The sequence below is a fragment of the Micropterus dolomieu genome, linkage group LG14, assembly GCF_021292245.1.
Source record: "Micropterus dolomieu isolate WLL.071019.BEF.003 ecotype Adirondacks linkage group LG14, ASM2129224v1, whole genome shotgun sequence".
NCBI classification, from domain to species: domain Eukaryota; kingdom Metazoa; phylum Chordata; class Actinopteri; order Centrarchiformes; family Centrarchidae; genus Micropterus; species Micropterus dolomieu.
This window is the reverse complement of record NC_060163.1, coordinates 151,016-175,436: the sequence shown is the minus strand read 5'-3', so window position 1 is coordinate 175,436 and position 24,421 is coordinate 151,016. Positions and strand designations below refer to the sequence as shown.

The 24,421-nt window shown below is 41.2% G+C and overlaps 2 protein-coding genes across 2 annotated transcripts in view; both read left to right on the top strand.

Moving 5' to 3' along the window:
- The window catches only part of ccdc57 (coiled-coil domain containing 57), a 33,913-nt gene extending 18,592 nt beyond the window's left edge, over positions 1–15,321 (top strand). Inside the window, exons 11-17 of the mRNA XM_046069316.1 lie at positions 5,865–6,099; positions 6,889–6,989; positions 7,218–7,452; positions 8,613–8,704; positions 10,049–10,180; positions 10,358–10,538; positions 14,505–15,321. Coding sequence (XP_045925272.1) covers positions 5,865–6,099; positions 6,889–6,989; positions 7,218–7,452; positions 8,613–8,704; positions 10,049–10,180; positions 10,358–10,538; positions 14,505–14,644 — 1,116 coding nt within the window. The 3' untranslated portion in view covers positions 14,645–15,321. The remainder of the gene's footprint in view (positions 1–5,864; positions 6,100–6,888; positions 6,990–7,217; positions 7,453–8,612; positions 8,705–10,048; positions 10,181–10,357; positions 10,539–14,504) is intronic.
- A 3,221-nt stretch (positions 15,322–18,542) lies between these two features.
- The window catches only part of fasn (fatty acid synthase), a 69,576-nt gene continuing 63,697 nt past the window's right edge, over positions 18,543–24,421 (top strand). Inside the window, exon 1 of the mRNA XM_046069694.1 lies at positions 18,543–18,860. The gene's annotated coding sequence lies outside the window, so the exon portion shown is untranslated. The remainder of the gene's footprint in view (positions 18,861–24,421) is intronic.

Sequence of the window (24,421 nt, the reverse complement as noted above, 5' to 3'; positions counted from 1 at the left end):
TAGAGAATGGAAAAGTATCTGCAAATCCATCTCTAATGTCATTAGCCCTTGTGTGCTGTTGCTATTGCATCACATCTGCTTCTCTGTTGTCCACATTCTCACTCATCCCATTATCTCAGTCAAGGTATTGTTCATCATTATTACAACTCCAGAAATGTTGTGCAGGATGCCACATGCACAGACAATTTGGCTGGCCAGAGTAATATAGACATCACAGACCTTCTGGAGACATCTCCATCTGTCTTTTAAGCCTCCAAAGGCACACTCTACAGTCATGCGTGCCTGGCTATGACGATGGTTGAAACTTATGTGCTCTTCAGTTACTCTGAAAATCTTAATTAAACTCCAGTAAATGTACTTGTGTAAAATGATACTCAGATAAAAGTAAAAGGTAGGTCAGTTAAAATATACTCTGCGTAAATGTTACAGGTACGCATTACACAATAAATAACTCTAAATGTCAAGGTATACACTAGCAGAACAACCGAGCCCTTTTTGTCAAACCAACAACAAGTTCCATTTCTATAGACCGCACTTTGCAGCCTGTGGTAGCACGTGAGAGAGACGTTTGCCTTCTCTTTTTTCCTAAACTTAACTAAGTAGTTTGGTCCCTAAATCTAACCAAGTAGTAAGGCTCTCTACCAGGCAAACTTCTTCCACTTAATTAAGTTAAACCTGAAAGTGCAAACACACGTGCATCATGGATCCTACCTTGCTGCCCAACATTTATGTCCCAAAACTTTTAATTTGTTGTCTACAACGCCTTGCAATATAATTGAATTATGCCCCTTTCTATTGTAATAATCTGCTGGTGCATCATGAGGAGCTCTAATATTATTATGAAAAGGCTGCTCTGCAGTCTGGTGTTGCGGCAGCAGAAACTTCTATATCTCCTCCCAGAAGGCAGCAGGGTGAACAGGCTGTGCTGGGTGGGTACTGTCCTTTAGTATCCTTTGGGCTCTGTGTAGGCATCTCACCTCACCGATATCAATGGGTACCAATGATCTTCTGAGCAGTTTTAATCACCCGCTGCAGAGCCCTCCGGTCCTGGGCCGTGCACATCCCATGCCAGTTTGTGATGTTTCCAATCAGGATGCTTTCTATTGCTCCTCTGTAAAATCTGATAAGAACTTGGCTCGGGAATTTGGCCTTCATAAGCTTCCTCAAGAAATATAGTTGAAAGTATGTAATACAAAGTATTGTTGTAGGTCATGCAGGCTGTTGCTATGATCAAAGCTTAGCGTGCCACAGCACTGCCAAATTGTGTTAAGTGGACCAAAAGGCAAAAGGCCATTTATGCAGCTTAGAGTGACCAAAGGTGACTTTCCATTTCCACCACAGGGCTGGTTCAGCCAGACTACAGATAAAACCTGTGGGAAACATTAACCCGTTTGTCAGTGGGCCCCAAACACCCATATATTACCTGGTGGTGTTGTATTTGCAATTCAACTGATGCCTCTAAGCTCTCCTAGTAGTACATTCAAAGCTGTACTGTTTTGGCCTTTGGCATTTTCTTTGGGCATCCTGAGAGGTATGATGGCCTTTCAGTCTTGCTTAGTGCCTCCCCAACATACCAGCCTCTGTGAGCTCCACTGGCACCAAGAGGAAAAAAAATATATCAAGGGCCTGTCCATGTAAAACGACTCCAAAACCCACTTGAGCTGAATACCTGGAATGAGGCACTACAAAGTAAGGTGTGATGTATGTGTTATTTAAAGACATTAGGCTGCATGTTCCAATGTTCTGTGAAAATGTTGCAACCAGCAATATAGCTTTTTATCAAATTGGAGGGTTAGTTGTAATGTTAAACATCCTGAGAGGATCATGAATTAATATTTAGCCTCACACCATATACTAGTCAGTGTAAAGATTGTATGTGAAATGTGAAAGTAAGTGTGTGATAAGATTCCGGGGTTAGGGTTAAGATTAATTTACAGTTTTAAATTAGTGAGGAAACCTTTCTCTTCAGTCAGGTGTGCGAGGCCTTTCTGCTGTTTTTGACATGACAGTTGTGACTGCAGATTGCTGACATCATCCTTAATTTTACCGGATTGTGAAGTGTTGGATAGCTCAGTGTGCAGAGTTGCGCCCCATGTACGAAGGCTTGGTCCTTCTCAAAACGGCCTGGGGTCAAGGTCAAAGTTTATTTATATAGCACATGTACAAACAGTCACTACTGCCCCAAAGTGCTGTACAGATACAGAGAACAGCATAAGATAAAAAGCATAATAAATAGCTGAATAAAACCCTTCTAAAACAGAATATGCCAAAAACAATAAAAACAGACAACAGATAAAAAAAAACTATACTTAAAGCAATAACAAAAATAAAATGTCACAGCTCAGCATGTGTTAAAAGCCAGTTTTTAAAAGTGATTTAAAGCTCTCAATAGAGGTAGCTGCTCTAATGTTGAGAGGAAGAGAGTTCCAGAGCTTAAGACCTGCTACTGAAAAAGCTCTGTCCCCTCTGGTTTTCAGTCTGGACCTTGGACAGTAAAAGCAGCTGGTCAGTGGACCTAAGTGCTCTGACTGGAGTGTGCAAAATGGAATCCGGCCTGCTGCCCTTTGCTGCATGTCACCCCTCTGTCTCTCCTTGACTGTTCTATCCAATTAAAGACTAAAAAGCCCCATAAAATATCTTTAAAAACTTTTATTGGATTGTTGTGCATTTTTGTACAGTTCATTAACTGCTACCCCGTTGCACTCAGCTAGTGAACATTCGACATGTGTCACCTCTCTGGACAATGGAGTTCTGCCGTCCTGCACTCCCCTTTGCTTCTTCTATGCTGCAGCTGCTGATTTGGCTTGTTTGTTTTGTTTCAAACCACATGATTTGTCAAGACTTTTTTAGAAGTACAGTGAGTACACAAAAAAACTGCTTACTTACTTAATGTAAAGAGACTAAGGTGCTTTCACACCTGTAGTTTGGTCCAAGGGATAAAATATACATTGTTGCATTCTTCTTGTTTCAAAATGGCGCTGTGGATGGTGCGTCTTGTTTTGTTGGTAAACAACGTTTTCTGCTGTGACACCCGGAGCTGTCTTATCTGAAAAGTGCTCATAAAAATCAGGGGAACAACACCAGTGGATTTATTTCCCACTTTTCTGCTATCATCGGTGGAATTATTTGACATTCTGGTCAAAGGTGTTCTCACCTTAACTCATGCAGTCAAACGCCGGAGAAGAGGTGAATGTAGTGTGGCTGTGACACCCTACATTAGCTTCTGTGACGACTGCTGGGTACGATCACGCACAAGGGTGCGTTAGAACAATGTCAAACACTAGTTCACAACTAAGGTTGAAAGAGGAAAAAGCATTTAGGAGTGAAGACAGGGCCAGGTTTAGGGAGTACAGTACAAAGTACAGGTTTAGCAAGGCGGTGAGAGAAGCTAAACATCTATACTCAGAGATTCTACAACACCAATGACTCTGCTTCTGTCTGGGGAGGGGGCTCAGACAGATTACCAACTACAAACTCAAAGCCCCCCCCACTCCATTAACTACTTGACAGTTCTGACACTATACCCCATGACTCCATCCATCAGCTCTAACTTCCCCATATAAGCAGGAGCACGCCCCACTCCCCTACCACAACAACAACACTCTCTATCTCAGAGAGGGATGTTAACAGACTGTTCAGGAGGCTGAACCCCTCAAAGCAGCTGGGCCAGACTCTGTCTCTCGATCCACCTTGAAGCACTGCGCTGCCTGTCTCCACTGTTCATGGACATCTTTAACTGGAGACATGGAGACTGGAGACATGCCATGTGCCAGCCAGCTTCAAATCCTCAAACACCTGTCACCCTGACCTCTGTGGTAAAGAAGTAATTTGAACGTCTTGTGTTGTCCAACCTCAAATCCATCACAGACCCACTCCTGGACCCCTGCAGTTCACCTACAGAGCCAACAGGTCTGTAGTCGATGCAGTAAATTACACACTTCATATTTCAGCAGGAACCTATGCCCGAACACTGTGGATTTCGTTTCATGCTTCAACACCATCACACCGACTCTGTTGCCTATCATGACAAACTTCCTGTCTGACAGGAAGCTGTCATGATCCTGTCTGTGTGTCTTGTTTGGGAGTCTGAGTTTAGTTCCATGTCCTTAGTTCATGTTTTGGTAATCATTCCTGGTCCTTGTTTTGTGACTTGGTCTCTTCTGTACTCTGTGTTCTAGTTCTGTGTTCTCATTTAGGTTCTGGTTCTTTGTAACTTGTGTGTGTTTCTGTCTTCTTGGTTATTCACTCTGCCCCATGTCTGCTTGTTTAGTGTTCTCTGTTTCCCCCTGCTGTCTCTCTGCCTTCCTGCTTGTCTGTCTGTCTCTACCTCGTTAGCCCTGATCCCGCTCACCTGTGTTGCTCCCGCCCCGCTCGTTAGTCCCTGTGTATATGTATGCCTGCTTGTCTCTCCAGTCTTTGTCACGTCCTTGCATCTAAAGTTGAGTGTTCCTGCCTGTTCCTTGTCTTCCTAGTTCTGGATTATTCCCTGTGTTTCGGATTGCCTTGTGTTCTGGACTACCTTTGTTGGACTTTGCCTCGAGCTCCTTGTAAGCCTGTTTAAGTTAGTTTTTTGAGTTAATAAACATTTTTGGACTGCAACCTCCTCGCCTTGCCATTGTCTGCATTTGGGTCCTCGCCCCAGTCTGCACTCACCGCCCCAACCCATGACAGAAGCAGCAGGTGAAGAAGGGAATACATGTCTATAACTCTTGGACCAACAGCACTGGTTACCCTCAAGGCTTCATTCTTTTCCCTCTGCAATTCTCCAAGCTGCACCTCCAGTCACCAGTGTGTCAAGCTCTTTAAGTTTGAGCATGACACCACCCTCATTGGGATCATCACACTGATGAATGCGCCTACAGGTGGGAGATGGACCATGTGGTGATCTGGTGCAGCCAGAACAGTCTGGAGCTCAATGCTGTCAAGACAGTGGAGATGGTTGAATATCAACTCCCTCGCCAATAAAAGCACAGCAGAGGATGTACTTCCTGTGGCGGCTGAGGAAGTTCAACCTGCCAAAGACAATGATGGTGCACTTCTAAACAGCCATCATTGAGTCTTCTTTACCTCCTCCATCACCATCTGGTACGCTTATCATTTTGAAGAAGGTGATTGGCTACTATCTGCCATACCTCCAGGACCAATACCCCTTCGGGACTATGAGGCCAGCAGAAGATTGAGAGAAAGCACAAGAGAAAAGATTGTGGCTGATCCTTCCCACCCTGGACACAAACCATTTCAGACACTCCCCTCTGACAGGAGACTGTGTTCCACCAGGACCAAAACCTCTCTCAACAAGAACAATTTCTTCCATCTGCAGCAATGTAAACCTACTTGGTTTACACATACAACTGACTCTGATGCTGATTTTAGTTCTCGTCTGGTTCATGTTCACACTGACCTTTCACAGGGCACATGGAAGAAGTTTGCCTGGTAGAGAGCCTTACTACTTGGTTAGATTTAGGGACCAAACTAAGTTAAGTTTAGGAAAAAAGAGAAGGCAAACGTCTCTCTCACGTGCTACCACAGGCTGCAAAGTGCGGTCTATAGAAATGGAACTTGTTGTTGGTTTGACAAAAAGGGCTCGGTTGTTCTGCTAGTGTATACCTTGACATTTAGAGTAATTTATTGTGTAATGCGTAGCTGTAACATTTACGCAGAGTATATTTTAACTGACCTACCTTTTACTTTTATCTGAGTATCATTTTACACAAGTACATTTACTGGAGTTTAATTAAACCATTTAGCTCATAATAATGGCTACAAATCTTAAGTAAATATCTCCCATTGACTGCAGTAATTGCACTAAAGTGACATGATACAAATACATGAAGATAAATGCATGAGTGTTTATCTGTCCACAGGATCTCACACCAAATGTTGATTCTCCGGCATCAGAAAAGATTCGTCATCTGCAGGAGCAGAACAGCATCATGCGGGCCGTGATTACCCACATGAGGAAGGACATGGAGGGCCTCAGCCATCTCCTACCCCATCCCCAGGCTCAGCCACAGGCCTCCTCTGCTCAGCCAGTTCATCATCCAGGAGCCCCTGCCACCAGCTCCATTGCCCCTACAGCTAACACTCAGATGGCAGCAGGTGAAGACTCTTTTACAAAAACATGGTTAATAATTTGTAGCATCCAGTAATTATGTTGTGGCAATCTTCACTGACCTTTTTATTGTTTGGATCCAGGGACCGGTTTCACAAAAATAGATTATTACTGTGGCTTAGATCTAACTAATAGTTAAACTTTAGATAAATGTCTACATGAATCTGTTGCACAAAGCTGTATAGTTTGTGACTATTGTAAGTAGGACTAATTTGCTAATTCTGGATAAGCTAAGACTTTTTACAAACTAAAACATGACTGACAGAACAATTTTATCAAACCGTTCACCCTGTGGATAGGGTGTCCCACAATTAATACTTACACTTTTACCAATCTTACATGAACAAAATTATAATACAGTACTGAAAAGACAGGTTTTTGGAAACTGAATTATTTAGAAAATATTACCTATTGAGACACTCAGACATCAAGTAAAAAATGTCTATTGGCTTTCAAACAGGTGCATCTCAGAAATTTGCATTGGCCAAAATTTTAGCAACACCTATAAGTCTTGGCTTCCATTGGGTTTCAAATACATATTAAATTCTTGGGGGGAAAAAAATAAAAATTGTCACGTACATCCCATTAGTTACTATAGATTTGGTGGTTTCCCCCAAACCAGACACACAGGTGTGCTGAAAAAAACTATATAATTTTCAAGAGTGTACAGGTGAAGCTCAAAATGTGAAATTTAAAATATTTTTTTGAAAATGTATTTTGTGAAAACTTTATCTTAATTGGTCTTTTTCATCTGGTATGTGGTATGAATCCTATAGGTGATCTGTGCCTGGAGAAATGCACCAACCCCTCTGCTTTGACAAAGCAGGAGTTCACAGTTGCACATTCAGAGTCTGCTTGCGCCAACATCCTAGAACAGGTACTACTGAAGGAAATCAGTGAACTAGTGAATTTGACCAGTCAGTTCCATCCAGGTAAATGCCTGGACCTGTAGTGTGAAATTAAAGAGAATTCTCTTTTATTGGATCTCAGTATAATTTTGCCCCAGCAAAATTGGTAGTTCACCAGTCAGTTGTGAGAGATGATGGTAATTATGTTATGCTGCAATAACCCAATTCCTTCAAGTTTCATTGCATTTTCATTCCAGAGTGCACTGGTGCGACAGCTACAAGACCACCTGTGTTTGCGGCAGCAGCAGTCCTCAGGTCTGATGCACGGTGATGTGTTTGAAAATGTCCAAGGTGCTAAAAGCAGCCTTCCTCTCCTGCGTACCAGGCTGAAGCAGGCAGCGTTCTGTATCGCCCGTCTGAGCAGAGAGAAACAGCAGCTGATAGAGATGGGGAATCACCTCCGTGCCCAGATCACCACTGCTGGACTACAGGGTACAATAACAGACACACTGCACCACCACTGCAAACACTACATTAAATATGTGCAGTGTTAGCTACATCATGTGTAAATAAAATGATCATATCAGTAGGTAGTGTTACTAACCACAAGTCATCTGTTGGATTATTGGGCTGTTGATCTGCAACAACAAGGCCATGTAAGATTTGTGGTTCTAAAAACTCACATCTTGTGAGAAACAGAGTTGCCATGTTATTAGGTACACGTAGCTACAGTCAGTGCAACTCGAGAACAACTGCACTAAAACCTAGCTTGTTCCTTTTCTGTTAACACTGTGCCAGAGATGTGCAATTTCAAATATCAAGTCATTTTAGAGGCTGTTTTCACTGCTGTCTTTTATATTTACCACCTAAATTTATCATAGCTTTACTAATAGACTATTTTTATTGTCTTATAGGGTGCATTGCATTCACCTAATGTGGCTCCACACTAACTTACATCTCTTCTGTTGTCTTAGCTCCTCTCAGCAGAGATACAAGATATTTACCAAATGGGACATCCTGGCTTACTTGCTTGAGGAGACAGCAAATGACTGTCAAATGCGTAGAAATAATTACATGACAGTTTACAGTTTAAAATCACTCTGTGCTTGATGAATGCTGCTCCACTACCAACTGTGGATCTGTTGCAGCATTACCTGGTTCTGCATTATGACATGGTACTACTAAGATGCTAAGATGAGACAAATTAAATTCATATATTATGAAAGGACAGGAGGGAGCAATTTTTCTGAGTAAAAATAGACAAAAGAATTGACAAAGTTGCAAAAAGTGTTGTTATGTGTGTTATAAATTATTCACACGCATAATATTTTTATTTTAGAAATAAATATAGAGCCACTGTTGGTGCTGTTATTCCTGGTTCAGAGCGAGTTTACAGCATTAGAATATTATAGGACAGCCATTTCCACAACAGCTGGCCACTGCTTGTACTGCCCCATCAGATCAGCTGACTAAACAGATTCCTATCCAAGGGGTATTGCTGTGCAGCAGAGAATACACCTAGCTCCAAACTCCTCCTGGGGCGTTTTTGCCTAAATAATTTCGGTCCCCGGCCAGAGAACGGTTAAGCGAGGACAGTAGGAATCATAATTAACAGAATGGAAAACACATCCAGAACTCTGTATGTCACACAGAACCAGAGAAGGACTCCTCTGCAGAGAAACAAGGAGACCAACATGACCGGCTGTCTGCTCTGGAACAGCTGCAGTACCAGCTCACCACACAGGTATCTGCTCCAATTCAGTTTTCTAAGTCTCTTAAAATCAATCTTTCACCAATAGATGGTAATGGACTGAACTTCTATAGCACCTTTCTTGCCTTCCGACCAAAAATCTTTACACTACATGTCACATTCACCCCATTCATATGCATTTTGGGGTTCAACACTTTAACATGCAGACTGGAGGATACAGAGATCGAACCACCGACCTTTCAATTAGTGGACAACCCGCTCTACCTACAGCCACTCCAGTTATTCTGCTCCTTCCTCTCAGTTCCTTCAAAGGCTCTTCTTTATTTTACACTTACTCAATACCTCAATTTCAGCTTCATATTGTACCTCTTCAGATTTGCCAAGTGTGATGGTAACTAACAAAGAGGGTTGAGTTTACTACTTAACTGGTAATAGCAAGCTGGACATGAGGATCTTCTTTGCCTCTGTTGGCCATTTGGGTGCCATAACTTGTTTGAATGCAGATACTGCTGCACCTCTGAACATGCCCTATAAATGAATGGAACATCTTAAAAAGTTAACATGGTCTGCTGCAACTCAGTGATGCTTTCTTTTCAATCTTCAGATATTTTGTGTGGTGCACTTACAAAGAGTTAACCCCCACAACACAAGATTTCACTTTTTCCCAGAATGAAATAAGCACATGCGTTGTGTTGATGATTTTTGTAAACTGCTGCTAAAGATATTTTGTATTATATTTAAGTCCAAATATATCAGATTAATAAATATCAGTCAGATGTAAAGTATGGAGGACGTGGTTAGGCTAGCTTACCATGAAGGCTGGAATAAGGGGTAGATATCGGAAGCCGTGTCTGTCCAAAGTTCCAGAATCAAATCACCGCACAGAAATGCTTGTCTGATGGATAAACTGTAGAGCCGGGTTAGCTTTTTTCCTTCCCTCTGCCTCCAGTCTCTCTGCTGACATTCTCAACGGAATCACACTTACATTACTGGGGAAGACATGCTTGGAATACATTCTTTGTTTCTTGTTTTGCTTATTGTTTGTCTACCTAATTAACATTTTACAGGAACTCTGGGAAGAAAATTTATCTTCTATCACAGAATTGCAAATTTCTGTAGTCTGTAAACCTTGGCAACTAAGATGAACAACCCATGCCTTCCAGGTTAAGCTCAACACTAGTAAGTGAAAAGAAGCTGGTGACACCATGTGTAATCAAGGTCAGGAGGACAAAAACAAATAGATAAAATATAAAAAAAGACAACAAATAAGAACCATTATCTGAAAGACCTGAGAGGAAGAATGATCCTGGTGTTGTGTACTTCTCTGCGCTGCCTCCAGAGAGCACAGTGGGTCCACTAATGTTTGTGTGCCTGCAGGAGCTGCAGTATGCTTTGAGACAGAGGGCTCGCACTGATCTCATCCTCACTGAAACCAGCAACCGAGGTCCTACAACAAATGGGGCTGCCAACCCCTGGTCCCTGGGGCGCAAAACCACAGACAGGCCTGAGGTATCAGCAGAGTCTTAAATACTGCATTAACTGATAAGCAATAACAACTCAGTTTCACATTGAAGGGATATTTGTTGGTGCAAAACGGTATCTGAGTTCAGTGAATGATATGTATGTATATCTAAGTGTGTGTGTATATAATTTTTAAAATAAAGACTGTCCAGCTCTCTTCTTCAGACATCCAAGAACGAAGAGACCACTCCTCCAATCGGTCAGTCACAGAGCTCATTGGACATGGGGCCACATCCCCTTTCAGGTCTGACAAGGTCGGAGTTTTCATCAGAGGAATCACTGCGGTTGTTAAAGGAGCTGTGGGAGATACTCGACCATGGACTCAGTCCCTCTGTCTTCTCAGAAGGTAACCACATCAGAATAACTACCATTGAGCCTGGACTCTCACCAGTTTGCTTTCAGAGCCCACAGATCCACAGAGGATGCCATCTTCACTGCCCTCCAATCAGCCCTCACACACTGTGAGAAAAGCAACACCTACATCATAATGCTGTTTGTGGATTTCAGCTCAACACAATCTTCCCATGAAACTGATCAGCAAACTCAGAACTCTGGGTTTAAATACAGCACTCTGCAACTGGATATTGGTCTTCCACACAAACAGACCAGTCAGTTCGGATTGGTGGACTCACCTCCTCCACTCTAGTGCTCAACACTGGAGCCCCCATGACTGCATCCCCCGACATGGAGAGAACTCGATGAGACTTCATATCAGGAGGAAATTGATAATCTTGTAGAGTGGTGCTCAGAGAACAACCTGCTGCTCAGCGTCAGCAAAACTAAGGAGCTGATCGTTGATTTTAGGAAGAAGGAGATAAAGACACACACTCCTGTCTACATCAGTGGAAACTGAGGTGGAGCAGGTGAACAGTTTGAGGTTCCTGGGAATCAGCATCACGGAGAACCTGACATGGTCATCTCAAATCTCCTTGTATCAGGTTACCACAATAAAAGGGCCCCATATTTTCATGTAGATATCTTGCCTAGCAGCTGATAACATAATCTTTCATAGGATGAAATATTTGCTATATCATCCAACCATTCCTTCACTGATATGTCTCCTTAACTTTTCCAGTGTAGCAGCACTATCCTACATCCAGTAATAAGTGCTATTCTGCACCAGGAGTTCTGGTGGGCGTTTAGAGCAGTTACCTTTGGCAGCACACTTAATAAGCAAAGCATTTGGTCCCTGTACCGGTGAACAAGTCGTCACTGTACTGACAAAGGTGGTTATGTCAGACCATAGAAGATCTATCACGGGGCATGAAGACAACATGTATAAGAGAGCGCCACAAGTAGTATCGAAGCTCCAACACTAGTCAGAGCTTCTGGTTCTAGCCTTGCCATTTAACTTGGGGTCAAATATTTATTATTATATTTTTTATATTAATATAATAATTTTTATATTATAAAAAAACATACACTCTATAATATTTTTTATATTATAGAATGTATGTTTTTCTTTCATGGCCAAAGTCTTATGTTAGGAACATGTCCTCAGAAAATCTAAATAAATAACCCCTTCATTCCAGTATGAATACAGTTGCAGTGGTTGGATAAGTGATGGACAGATGGATGGAGGGTTGTTGCCCAATTAATGGCTGGAGTCTGTGTCAACTCACCAGGGAACAATTTCTCAACCAGAGTAGCTGCCAGATCAGGCTGAGTCGCTGTGATTACAATCTAATCATTGTGAAACCAGCCAAACCTAGCTGGGTCAAGGTTTGTTACAGATATTAAGCAGTTTTATGAGATAAAGTTCCTCTTTTCTGTGTACAGAGGTCCTGTGCAGTTTTACCATGAAAACAGAACAAGAGAAATAGATGTTGTGAAATCTCTAGCTAGATCTTCATTTGCATCAAAATGCACATAGGGATAGGCAACCATGGGTTAATGTGCTACATCCGAAATGTTAACATGAACTATTTAAAAAAAAAAAAAAAAAAAAAAAGTAGCTTGGATGCATCCTGGTGACTCCACCTTTATTTTCATCTTCATAACTCCACTCTTACAACAACTGTAATTATTCCACATTCACATTACTCTTGTAAGACAAAAATAATAATGTGAATAACACAAAAAATTCCCACAAAACAGTCTCTCCATTTGAATTTCAAATCAAGTTAACATTTACTGTATGCTTTATTCTGAGTCCTTATCATCCCAGCCCAACTCAAGAGTTGTTGAGGAGGTGTTCTGTTCCTGAAAGCCTTTGTTGTGGAGAACTGTGCTCTCTCTGTGATGAAGGGGTAGGTTATAGGAAGGAAGACTCTCAGGTGAAATTTCAAAAGGATAGTTGTATTTACCCAAAAGGGATGAAAACAATTTACAAAATACACAACAAAGTTCTGGGCCCATAAAAGAAATTACCTCACCGATATCACTGCTGCTCAGGAGATGAGTACCAATGATCTTCTGGGTGGTTTTAATCACCCGCTGTCCTGGACCATGCACATCCCATGCCAGTTGGTCATGTTTCTAGTCAGGATGCTTTCTATTGCTCCTCTGTAAAAGCTGACAAGAACTTGGCGTGGGAATTTGGCCTTATTAGTTTACTTTGAACATATGTATTCAATGTGTTGAGTGTCTACACTGCCAGCATTCTACAGAAGAAGAACGTAGTGATGAAACACGCCCTGTAGCACTGTTTGTTCGTTTTGGGCAACTGTGGAAACATGGCAGCGCAACATTGCGACGTCCATGTAAGGCGGCTATGTAGATAGAAATGGCTCATTCTAAGGTAGTAAAAAAATAATGGTTCATTATGTAGGGTCTTTATAGACCACTGAAAATATAGATATGGATCTTATATAGCATTTGTCACTAGATCCTCAGAAATATTACACACTGGACCTTTAAGTAGTACAGCCTTTTCTGAGCTTTCTTCACTAGTGTGGAGATGTGAGACGACCATGTCAGGTTCTCTGTGAAGCTGATTCCCAGGAACCTGAAACTGTTCACCTGCTTCACCTCAGCTTCACTGATGTAGACAGGAGTGTGTCTCCACTGAAATCAATGATCCCTTTTTGGTTTTGCTGATGCTGAGCAGCAGGTTGTTCTCTGAGCACCACTCTATAAGATTATGAATTTCCTCCCGATATTAAGTCTCATCATTGTTTGATATTCGGCCGATGATGGTGGTGTCGTCCGCAAACTTCACATCAGTGTTCTCTCCATGTCGGGGGATGCAGTTGTGGGTGTACAGCGTGAACAGGAGGGTTCTGAGCACACAGCCATGGGGGGCTCTGGTGTTGAGCACTAGAGTGATTGCTAATCTGAACTGTCCGGGGTCTGTTTGTAAGGATGTCCAGTAACCAGTTGCAGGTTGTGGTACCCAAGCCCACAGTGCTGAGTTTGCTGATCAGTTTCATGGGGAGATTGTGTTGAGCTGAAATCCACAAACAGCATTCTGATGTAGATGTTGCTTTTCTCAAGGTGTGTGAGGGCTGAGTGGGGGGCAGTGGAGAAGGCATCCCCTGTGGATCTGTGGGCTCTGAAAGCAAACTGGTGAGAGTCCAGGGTGGCTGGAATGTTGTTCTTTATGTGCTGAAGAACCAATTTCTCAAAGCACTTCATCAGAATGGGGATGAGACTAGACACTGCACACTTTACGGTGCAGGGACAATGGTGGTCTCCTTAGACAGTGATATGTTAAAGATGTCAGTAATAACATCAACTAGGTTGGCACAGATTTATAGTACACTGCCAGGGATGTTATTAGCCCAGCAGTTTTACTCATGCTCAGCAGGATTCTTCTCAGATCTGCTGGAGATACTGAGGTGGAGTAGACTTTATAGCTGACTCTTTGTTGAAGATGTCAGAGCAAGCATAAAAGGTGTTAAACTCATCTGGTAATGGGGCCTCACATATGATGGGAGCACTGATGATGTTTCTGATCTCCTGCCACATATTTTTAGTGTTGCTGGTGTCTCTCTCCAGTCTGTTGATGTCTCGCTCTGATGGTGTTGTATGCTTACCAAAAAGCAGCTTTTTAATGTTCTTTTTAATGGCTGATCAGACCATTTTCTGAGGATAACACAAAGACAGGCATTACCAACTGAACCATGAATAACCCAATGCAGGACAATGAATCAAAGTATAAATCATTTAGCAAGTATCCAAAACAAAATCACCTTTATCTAAGTGAAGGATCTAAATGCTTTTCCTGTCACTGATGGTCACAGACCTCAGATCACTGATCCACTTGGACACCCACAAATTATAGCCTACACTTGATTAAAGATACCAGTAAATGAAAATGTTTCATCTGTAAAAGCGATTATAATTTCATCTCTCTTGTCTGCATCTGAAGATGAGCTGAGCTGGAGGGAGATGGCTGAGTCGGGTGGTGATGGAGTCCAGCCCCCAACCAAGGTCCAGCAGAGTACGAACCCCTTTACATCTCCATCAAGCACTAGGAGGATCAGCAAGATCAGAAATTACAATGTCTGACACACATACAGGACAGTCTGTCAGTATATTGGTCATGGTTAGCACTACTGGATCGGTTCAATCTTCTATGTCACTGGAGGAGCTTTGTCAAGTCTGAGAAAATCCTTGGTTATGTCATAGTGATGTCATCAGGATTATCTCAGCCACAAATTTCTAACAGCAACTAGAATATCATACTATGAACTAAAAGTATTTCTAATCTGCTGCTTCGATTTTTACCATTCATTTGTAGTCTGTCTCTAGTGAATTGCTCTTTTAAAGCCAATATGTATAGCTTATTATTTCATTATAGCTTCTTCCAAGTACACACAATAGTAAAAGCACAGACAAGAGAAATTCACTCCAAATCAACAAATACCAAAACACAATATTCTTCATTACATTATAGAATAAAGATTATGGTAAGAAGATATTATTATATTTGAATGCTCCTTCAAACATCAGAGCTCACATGTCTGAACAGTAAAGGACTACTGCGGACTGTGTATAATCCTTATTATTTTTAAATGTATATATTGTTGAAGGCAGTTCTCATGTTTTATTGTATTGTTAGTAAATTCACCTTTTTTATTTTCTTTGTTTTTCCAAAAATAGTTCAGTTTTGAGTTTGTCAAATTGTCGGTTTTCATTGTGATCTCAGCAATAAAATCTGACCGACTCCTAAGGGAAGAAAGTTGTGAATGGGGTCCTGACTGTTGAGAATATTTCTTAGGTGTCTTAATTGATGTCACAGGGAAAGGTAAGACAGGTCTAGCTTAGAGTAATGTAGTTGACCCCATAAGTGTTTGACATTATAGCTTTAGGTAGTTCTCACATGTACTTGTCCTCGTCAAGAAGACAACAATAGACTGATTAGCTAGAGACAGCAGCTCAGACGTCAGGCTAGCAGATATCAGTGTTCTCTGGGAATCTTACAAGGTTGAGCCATACAAGAATGTTTACAAGAACTAACTCCACAATTCCACAGATTAGAGTACAACTCATGGATAGTGATAGATTCCAGTATGACGAAGCATTGGAATCTAAACATCAGATAGATAGTTGTTCTAGGTGAAGGTGACCTAATAAAGAAACCTACAGGCACTAGGTGGCAGACAGAAACATAAAAGGGACCACAAGATGTTCTCCTTCAGATTTGGTGTTGGCATTTGACGTGTTCACATGTTGTATGCTGGCACTGTATCTCCTCAGCCGGGCTCAATAAACCATGCTAAGTCTTCATCAGTCTCTAAAACTTCTTCACACCTGACAGCTGGCTCACAATAATTCTCAACACTGACCAAAACTAGGGCTCCCTGGTGGTTTGTGGTTAAAGCACCAACCATAAACTGCAGCGTCCCTGGTTTGTGTCTGGCCGGGGACCCTGGTTACACGTCATCCCTAGTCTCTCTTTCCACTCATTTCCTGTCATCTCACCTCAGCTATCAGATTCCTCTTCATGGTGACTCATACAAAAATGATGCTACAGAGCACAATCCACAGTTATGTGACTGTGGGCTTTAAAATGAATTTCTATTAAGCAAAATGGGCTATAAAATGAATTCCTTTGAACACAAACTACATCTTTTAAACTCTGTATATTTGGTGTGCATTAATATTATTGTCCAGCCAATCCAGTAAGTAATAAAATGCTACCTAATTTTAGCCAAAGCACCCTTCTGTCCGTCTCTCTATTGATCACAGGGTCATTGTGTGCTGTTATCACTATGCTGCCACAGCAGGTGATTAGGAAAAACCTTCCTTAGAACATCATGCTATCCGAAATTATGAACTCCAGTAACCCCAAGAAGTCAGACGAGCTTTCCCTGGTACGTCATCACTTGGGTCCCGCCTTTTAATCATCCTATCTCCTAACAGCAACCGCCCGTTTATTATGATTGGAGGAAGGCTTACACCCTTGCTCCGTGATTGGACAATTTACATGCCATCCAAAATAGTTCAATGTGTGTACCACGTGTGCTGATGCCGGTACGTTCACGTTTATTGTAAAGCTTAGTGAGATTAAGAAGACAGAAGAATATTTAAGATTTTATGACATATTTATGTTTTAGGCCCAGAGTGGTCAACATGTAATTGCTGGTGGTGGATGTGACACAGTACACCATTACTGTATGTGAAGATTCTCAGTCATCCAGATCATGGTTATCCAGTCTACCTTGGATACACTATTATTGTGTATTTGACATTATCACTGACACTGGATGCTCCAGAAATAGTTTTTATATATTGTAGTAAGAAAATTCTCAAAACGGAACTATTAATTTAAATATTTCAAAATGAAATCGAATGATATCCAATACATGCAGTTTAATTATAACAATGCATGGTTCAAGGGATGTTAACGACTGTTACAGTCAGTCAGTCCACCACTTTGGTCAAGACTGAAATATTTTGGCAGCTATGAATGGATGACACCTAATTCTGTACAGATATGTATTTTTCCAGACATTTATTCTAATGACTTTGATGAGCTACTGGCTTTGCCTCTTGCACTGAGGTTCAGAGTGAACTGAATTGACAATCATTAAATGGACTGAAATCTGCCCCTAGAGAATGTATGAAAACTTTGATTCCCTGATCTTTCAGCAAGCACATTCATCATGTCAAAATGTCATGTTGTTGAATCATTTGATTTATTATAAAATAAAAATACTGCAAAACAGATGTAAGCATTTAGCTCAGCCACTGTGCTTAAGTACAGCCTCACAGAGTGGCTCTTGTTAGCTTTATGCCCACTTCTCATAAGGAAAGTATAATCCAGGGATTAAATAAAATGAAATTTGTACCAGATTGAGCTGTCAGTAATCAAAGAGCATATAACATTCTATCAGCTGCTGACAAATATTTGAGAAATACTTTGATTGAGTCCTACAGAGGTTTCTAAAGGTTGGACTTCAACATTACTCAGGTCTGTATCAAGGCGTCACTTTGTGTTGAAAAGTGGTGGAAAAATAAGGGCTCAGATTAGGGATGTGACAATACACTCCTCGAAAAACGAGAAGATATTCTAACACTTTTTTTAAGAAAAATCCAGTGCTGAGATTTATCAGTGGTGGTCCTCCCTCAGATTTTGAGCATTAAACACTTAATTTCCTGCCTTCTGGAGACATTTTCTGAACCAATTTATGGTGTATGTCTTTATTTAAATAAAAGTAAACACAAATTGACAGGTGACATTTCAAAATATAAAAATATAATATATGCAATGCAGTAATCAATCATTTTTTTTAGCTTAAGGTACTTTTTTTTCCTTCTATATTCTTTGCATTGCATGTTTTTGCATTTTGCAAACTTTTCTCAAAGCATTTTGATTTATTAGTTAACATTTGTTGTTGCAAGCTATTTCTTTTAACATTCTTTCAACAAACGATTTCAAAAAGTGATGGGGACAAAATCAGGCATTTCAGAAATTGATGGGGACATGTCCCCAGCATCCCCAGTGGAAATGAGACCTATGGTATCACCAGAGAAAGCCTTGCCTTCCAAATGAGCCCTTCTAAATTCTGAGGACCACAACATTAAAAGACGGTAATTAGACTTTGTGTCATGTTGGTGATCATTAAGGCATTTAACACCTAACGTCCACCCATGCAGAACTGAGGGTGCTGCAACTGGGCGAAGATATTTCTGGACATGTCCGTTAGACATGTTATAGCCTACATGTTAGGTGGATAGCCTCCTTAAAATTCACCGTAGACTATGTCTTTGGACAACCAACACAAAATAATTAGCTGCAGTCAAATGTGACTACACACGTTCTTATTTTGTCTGTAAGGCAAATGAACGCTTTTCACATTCATTTGTTAGGTCTGGCAGAGAACAGAAGGAGCTTGAACTCCAGTAACCCTGTCTGAACGTTACATTTTTTTTTCTCTCTGGGTGACAACGGGGGCGTTCAGCGAATGACTCCATCACTGGCTGGATCCGAGAGCCCTGCCTCTTTTCTCATTGGACTGTGCAGCCAAGCCAAGCTGTCAGCCCATGTGGCGTGGCCAGGGCAGAATGTGAGACATTTAAATTCATCAGACAAAAAAAGATTCAAAGAAGCGGAGGGCTAACGTTACCCCCACAGACAGAGACACGGCAGAGGTAGACATTCCTCATTACAGTAACTGTTAGCTAAAGGAAATACATGACAAACGAGCACTAAGATTTGACAAGTGCTTCAAATAATTCGGGATCTTTCAGGAACGTCAAACCAGTCCGGACTGCACAGGTAAGATGCTAAGTCATTAGCTGCGGCATTCAGCTGCTAACACCGTCGCGGTTTTAACGTTATATAAAAAAGAATGATTATTTAATTAACTTACTGTTATGACTTGCTAGATAACGTTAACGCTTAGTCGATTCTGCTTTTGGCTTCAAAAAAAAAAAGTAACTATTTAATTAACGGTATGACTTGACAGTTTTTCTTTGTCAACATGCTAGGTAAGTTAACGTTATGTTAGTTACATTCTGCTTAAGGCAACTTTTATTTCCATGAATTCTAACTTTTGGAAATGTCTGTCTTGCTTCCCCTTGATGGAGATAATCGATGTTCGTTCGATATTCAAGCCCCAAAAAATTATTGTACTCCTCATATTGCTTAACGTTATTCTCAAATAGTAGGCATTTTATTATGAGAAAGAAACCATAGACGTTGATAAATGCTTCTTTAAATCAACCCCGCAGTTGATGTGACACTTCACCAAGGGCAGATCATCAGCAGTTCAACTTGTCCTGTAGCTGCCAGTGTCCCCCCGGAAAATCCTGTAATATATAGCTGTGGAAATGCCTGAGAGGGTGGATCCAGTAACTGCTGCAGGGTTTGACCAAGCAGATTTCAAGAAATTGTCTTGCTAGTCCTTGTGCCTGGATTCAGTAGCTTATTTAGCCCTCTGTGTTGGACATCCACCCTGATTTTACTCCAGTCAGCATGCTGCTTCAGATAAACCTGCCTGGTGAAATCCTGCTATCCAAAACAAAAGTGTAGTGCAAGGTGGATCACTGGTGCTTTCACTATGATATTTTGTCTCAGGAGTGAGCTGCTGATGATAAGCCATGATTGAGACCCTACAGGTAGGTAGCTTTTGGACTTGCAGCTCCTTGCGGATTGGGTGACTGGAGAGTGAATGTCTCATTCATTCTTCATACCCACTGTTTCCTGCACTGATTTGATGGTAGCTTTTGCTTGTGTGTTACTGTAGGGCATGGCTGCTAGATGAGAACAAACAAAATGAAAGCCATTATTATTTATATATAAATTTCCTCATGTATAGTGACTGACTACAACATGGTTGCGTTAAACCCAAAAATAATTGACATGACTTAATAACATACATTCATTGTAGTTTGCTCACTTTAACACGTGGATGAGGAATTAGCTGTGTGTGTGTGTGGTGTTAGGGGGGAGGTCATGAAAAGAAACTAGCAGGCAGTCCACCATCTTTCTTCTCAACCACATTGCCAGCATGCCTTGTCTGTGAGGATCATGTAATACAGTATAATACAAACATACCAATTTAACAACAAAACATCATAACAGCAGTGAGTGTACGTGTGCGAAAGAGAGAGCTGAGAAAGAGAAACTGGTCTGGAACTGAAGTGAACTGGTTACAACTCTGCAATCCACAAACAAGTTTGTCCTCTTCATTTAGAGGTGGGTGTATATTTCCAACTTCAAGTTATGTTATGGAGGTTGTGTGACAAGTCAAGTCTTGTTGTTGGATGAGTTCAGCAGTGTGATATTCAGAATTTTAGGGCTGATAATAAAGATAACTGTAGAAGAGACTGCAGACAGTCCTTGTTGGATAGAATAAGGAGCGAGCATGAGGCTGCGGTGCTAAGTAACTTTACAGTATACGTATTGATCAGTCCAGCTTGCAGCCAGTGGATATAGTCTCCTTATGGCTCCAGTCATGTGCATGGAGTTAGTGTGTGATCTGGGTCAGGTAATGCTAGATATTTCACTGAAGGTGCTACATTAGGTCTAATCCCAGGCCAGTGCATCTATCCTTGGGCCCAAATCCCTTCAGCTACTGAGCCACAGAAAGGGCCAGGACAGCCTGTCGTACTGTGGCCATCCTGCTTCTACCTATAGGTTCGGTCTGATCCTCATGGCCTGTAGTTATAAATAATACAAACTTTTTACCATATTATCCTGCACTGCTGAACCCAACCGATTGTTCAGCTTTTGTTCAAATTCTTAAATCAGTCCTATGCAGTTAGGTATTATTGGTGAACTGGATTTCCAAAAGAGAAATAAAGTATTTTTACCTATTAGAAAATGAATTGACAATGTTAACAATCAATTCATGCTTAAGCTAGCTATTCTACCAAACTGCAAAAAGTTCTGGCAGCATGTGGAGGAGGCTTGTTAATGATGTAGCCTATTGAAACCAACGTGGTACTGAATGACATTTGCACTGGTGTTCTTCACTGTGGCTTTACCTGGCAAGTGCCTGTAAAATATCCACCGTGTCCACGTCTTGTAAATTAAAATCAGATAACATCTCTCTCTGTGTTTCTCTGCAAAATGCTAAAAAGGGCAGCCAAAAATACCTGTGTGGCTGCCCTAGTAAAGTCTATATGTTATCACTGCAAAAATCACAATATAGTTGACAAGTGTGTTGTGTACAGGCCTGAATGCTAGACCGCTGCAGTGAGGCTCTGTCATGCATAGTTTGGGTCCACTTCCAAACCAAGCAGAGTTATTTAGCATGGTCACCTTTATCCTGTGACCAAACATGTTTGTCGTGATGTTCTATTCTAATGTTCTATTCCATGATGACAGTGCCCACATCTGCTCGCCATGAAGGCCCACTGATGGTTTGATGAAATATATTTGAATCATGTGCTTTTGCGTATGAACAACATTGAAGCTGGTCTGGAGGTTGTAGTGGAGCAGTACCTTAGTTAATGCCCTAATATCAGGGGTGGAAATTAACTTCTTGGCTCACCTGCCAAGGTGGCTGGTAGATGGGGGGGGGGAAAAAATCCACCCACTAAACATATTTTTGTACTGGCCAAAATAATAAATTGCCTTTTGTGTCACATAAACATTTGTTTCTGGCCTGTAAATTGAGATAATAAGGTATTATGTCAAATACAAACAGAGTGAAATTTGAAGCACAATTATATTATTGCTATTAAATGTACTTAAAACATAACTAAATGACAATTGTTGGGCTTCTGTAAATAACATCACAGAGTACGGTCTAGACCTGCTCTTTTATGAAAAGCGCTATGAGATAACTGTTGTGATTTGGCACAATATAAATAAAATTTAATTTAACTGAATTAAATTGTTTCATAAACTTACAAGATGCTTAGTAATCATTCAAATTAAATCACTCTTGTCATGCTTTATCAACTTAAACCTGCTCGTCAGACTGCTCACTTTCTAGTGTCAGTCAGTGTGTCAGTCAGTGTGTCAGTCAGTGTGTCAGACAGTGTGCGTCTGACACACTGACTGGACCACCAACTACCCAGCTAAAAGCTAAAAACACTCCAGGACATCCTTGTAAAAGAGATTAAAAATCTCAATGGATTTCTTTCCTGGTAAAATAAAAAACTCCTAGTACATCCTTGGTAATTAGCTCCTAACACTAGCTTTCACGCTACCTTATTTCACGTGAAATAAGGTAACGTGAAAGCTAGTGTTTGAGTTATGTGTGAGTTATGAAAGCTATGGAGCAGATTTTATCCGCCTCTGAGCAGGGAAAGTTGGTGACAGAGAGAAGACAGAAAGATCTGTTTATGAAAGCCACAGCCGACATGCGGCACGCTGCTGGTTCCTGTAAAGCCGGACCGCTATGTGAAAGCAAACATGATAAAGGCCTGGGATAAAGGCCTTTTCACATGGGATGAAGCTGCAAACCTTTGTTCAGTATGCGAATGCAACATAAATGCGGATATTCTACTATCCCCTCCTGACTCCTGTCGCCTGTCCCCTAATGCCCACCCCTTACAAATCTACTCCAATCAAACACAGGCAACCAATGAACGCCCCTAATCCATGTGTTAAATGATTTTAGATACCTTGGTACATCGGGGTCCAATTTAAGTTAGACACAACCAACAAGAATGCCGGTCTGCTGCTAATTACAGTCAATAGAAACTATATGACGAATATATTTACCCGCTAATATGGCGGGTAGCCTTCCAACATTTGACTGGCAAACGGAAAATCCCCCGGCAATTGGCGGGTGTTAATTTCCATCCCCGCCTAATATACTACCAAACAGTTGTGGACAGCCGACGTGAACGCAGTCAGTGACGTTTTATAGAGGAGACACTCCACTTTAAGAATCCGCAGTACAGCTCCATAGTGAAAGCCCATAACGCCAAAGACGCCGTTTTTATCCCACCGAGAGAGAGAGAGAGAGAGAGAGAGAGAGAGAGAGAGAGATTTAAGTGGTGGGTTATTGGCCCCAGCATCCCATTGTTGTGTAGTAAGAGGCAGAATTTCTGATTTAGACCAATTGATGTAATAGCCAGATACTCTGTCTTAATAAAAGGTATTAAATTTTGAAGATATTTTTTTCAATATGAAAATCCTGTTTATCCAAAAGTTTGTTAGCTAAAAGTGTAGATGAACATATTTATTTATAATGCATAGCCAAAACTACTAGACAGGCAGAGAGCGACTGTGTGATTCGTTTCTGTAACGTTAGGCGCAGGGATCTACAGTGCGCCTATTTCACTCTTAAACGCTCCAAAAAATAGATCCGTGCGAACCGGAAAAAGAGAGAGAGAGAGAGAGAGAGAGAGATGGGTTATTGGCCCCAGCATCCCATTGTTGTGTAGTAAGAGGCAGAATTTGTCGGAGTGGCGATCAGGAGTAACGGGATTAACCCGGTTGGCCGGTCTCCGTCGACAGCCCCGTTCCTGGAACAACAAGAGCGAGTTGCGCCACCAGCACCTGAATCGGTAAGACAGAACAACAGGGAAAGTTCGAGGAGCGTGTGGGTTTGGCTAACATTAGCTGGCTATTTAGCTAAATCGGTGCCTTTTATTGAAACACGTTCAATTTTTCATAAAGCCGATGCTCTCGTCAGTGTCACTTTTTGTGAACAGACCAATCGCAGCCTAGATGGAGCAGGATTTTAAAAAAAAGTTTGATGTGCTGCAACAAACTTTATACATGTTGAACTCATTGTTCTGCATAAACGGTTATGATTATTGACGAGTTAGTAGCCTGCCCAAAATCAAGGTTGGAGACTTATCATGTAGCCTAGAGCATTTTTCTTCAAAGTTAATGAATAAAAAACAACCCCAAACTAAAACAGCTGTAATTTGAATTAATATTATACTAGTGGTAAGTTACATACTATTATATGAAATTATATTGAATATAGCAACATAATGAATATATTAATATCAAACTTTATCAAACAGTTTACTATTAAATTAACAATATACTTTTAATTTAATGTTATAATATTATACTAATGCCCTGTGATGGACTGGCGACCTGTCCAGGGTGTACGCCGCCTTTCGCCCGATGTCAGCTGGGATTGGCTCCAGCCCCCCTGTACGCAGGATAAGCGGTTGACGATGGATGGATGAATATTATACTAATACAGTCATTTAGACCAGTACCTCCTCCAGGTTGTGCATGTGCTACACCGCCAACACTATTATTCATCACTCAGTTTATTCTCTTCATCTTTGTTCCCTCCTGGCCTGTTTGAATTTTGTTGTATTGATCAAGTGGTTGATGAAAGTTGTCACACATCATTGCGGGCAAGCTCACATTATCTAGTTTAAACCAACTAAAACACAAAATTACACTGT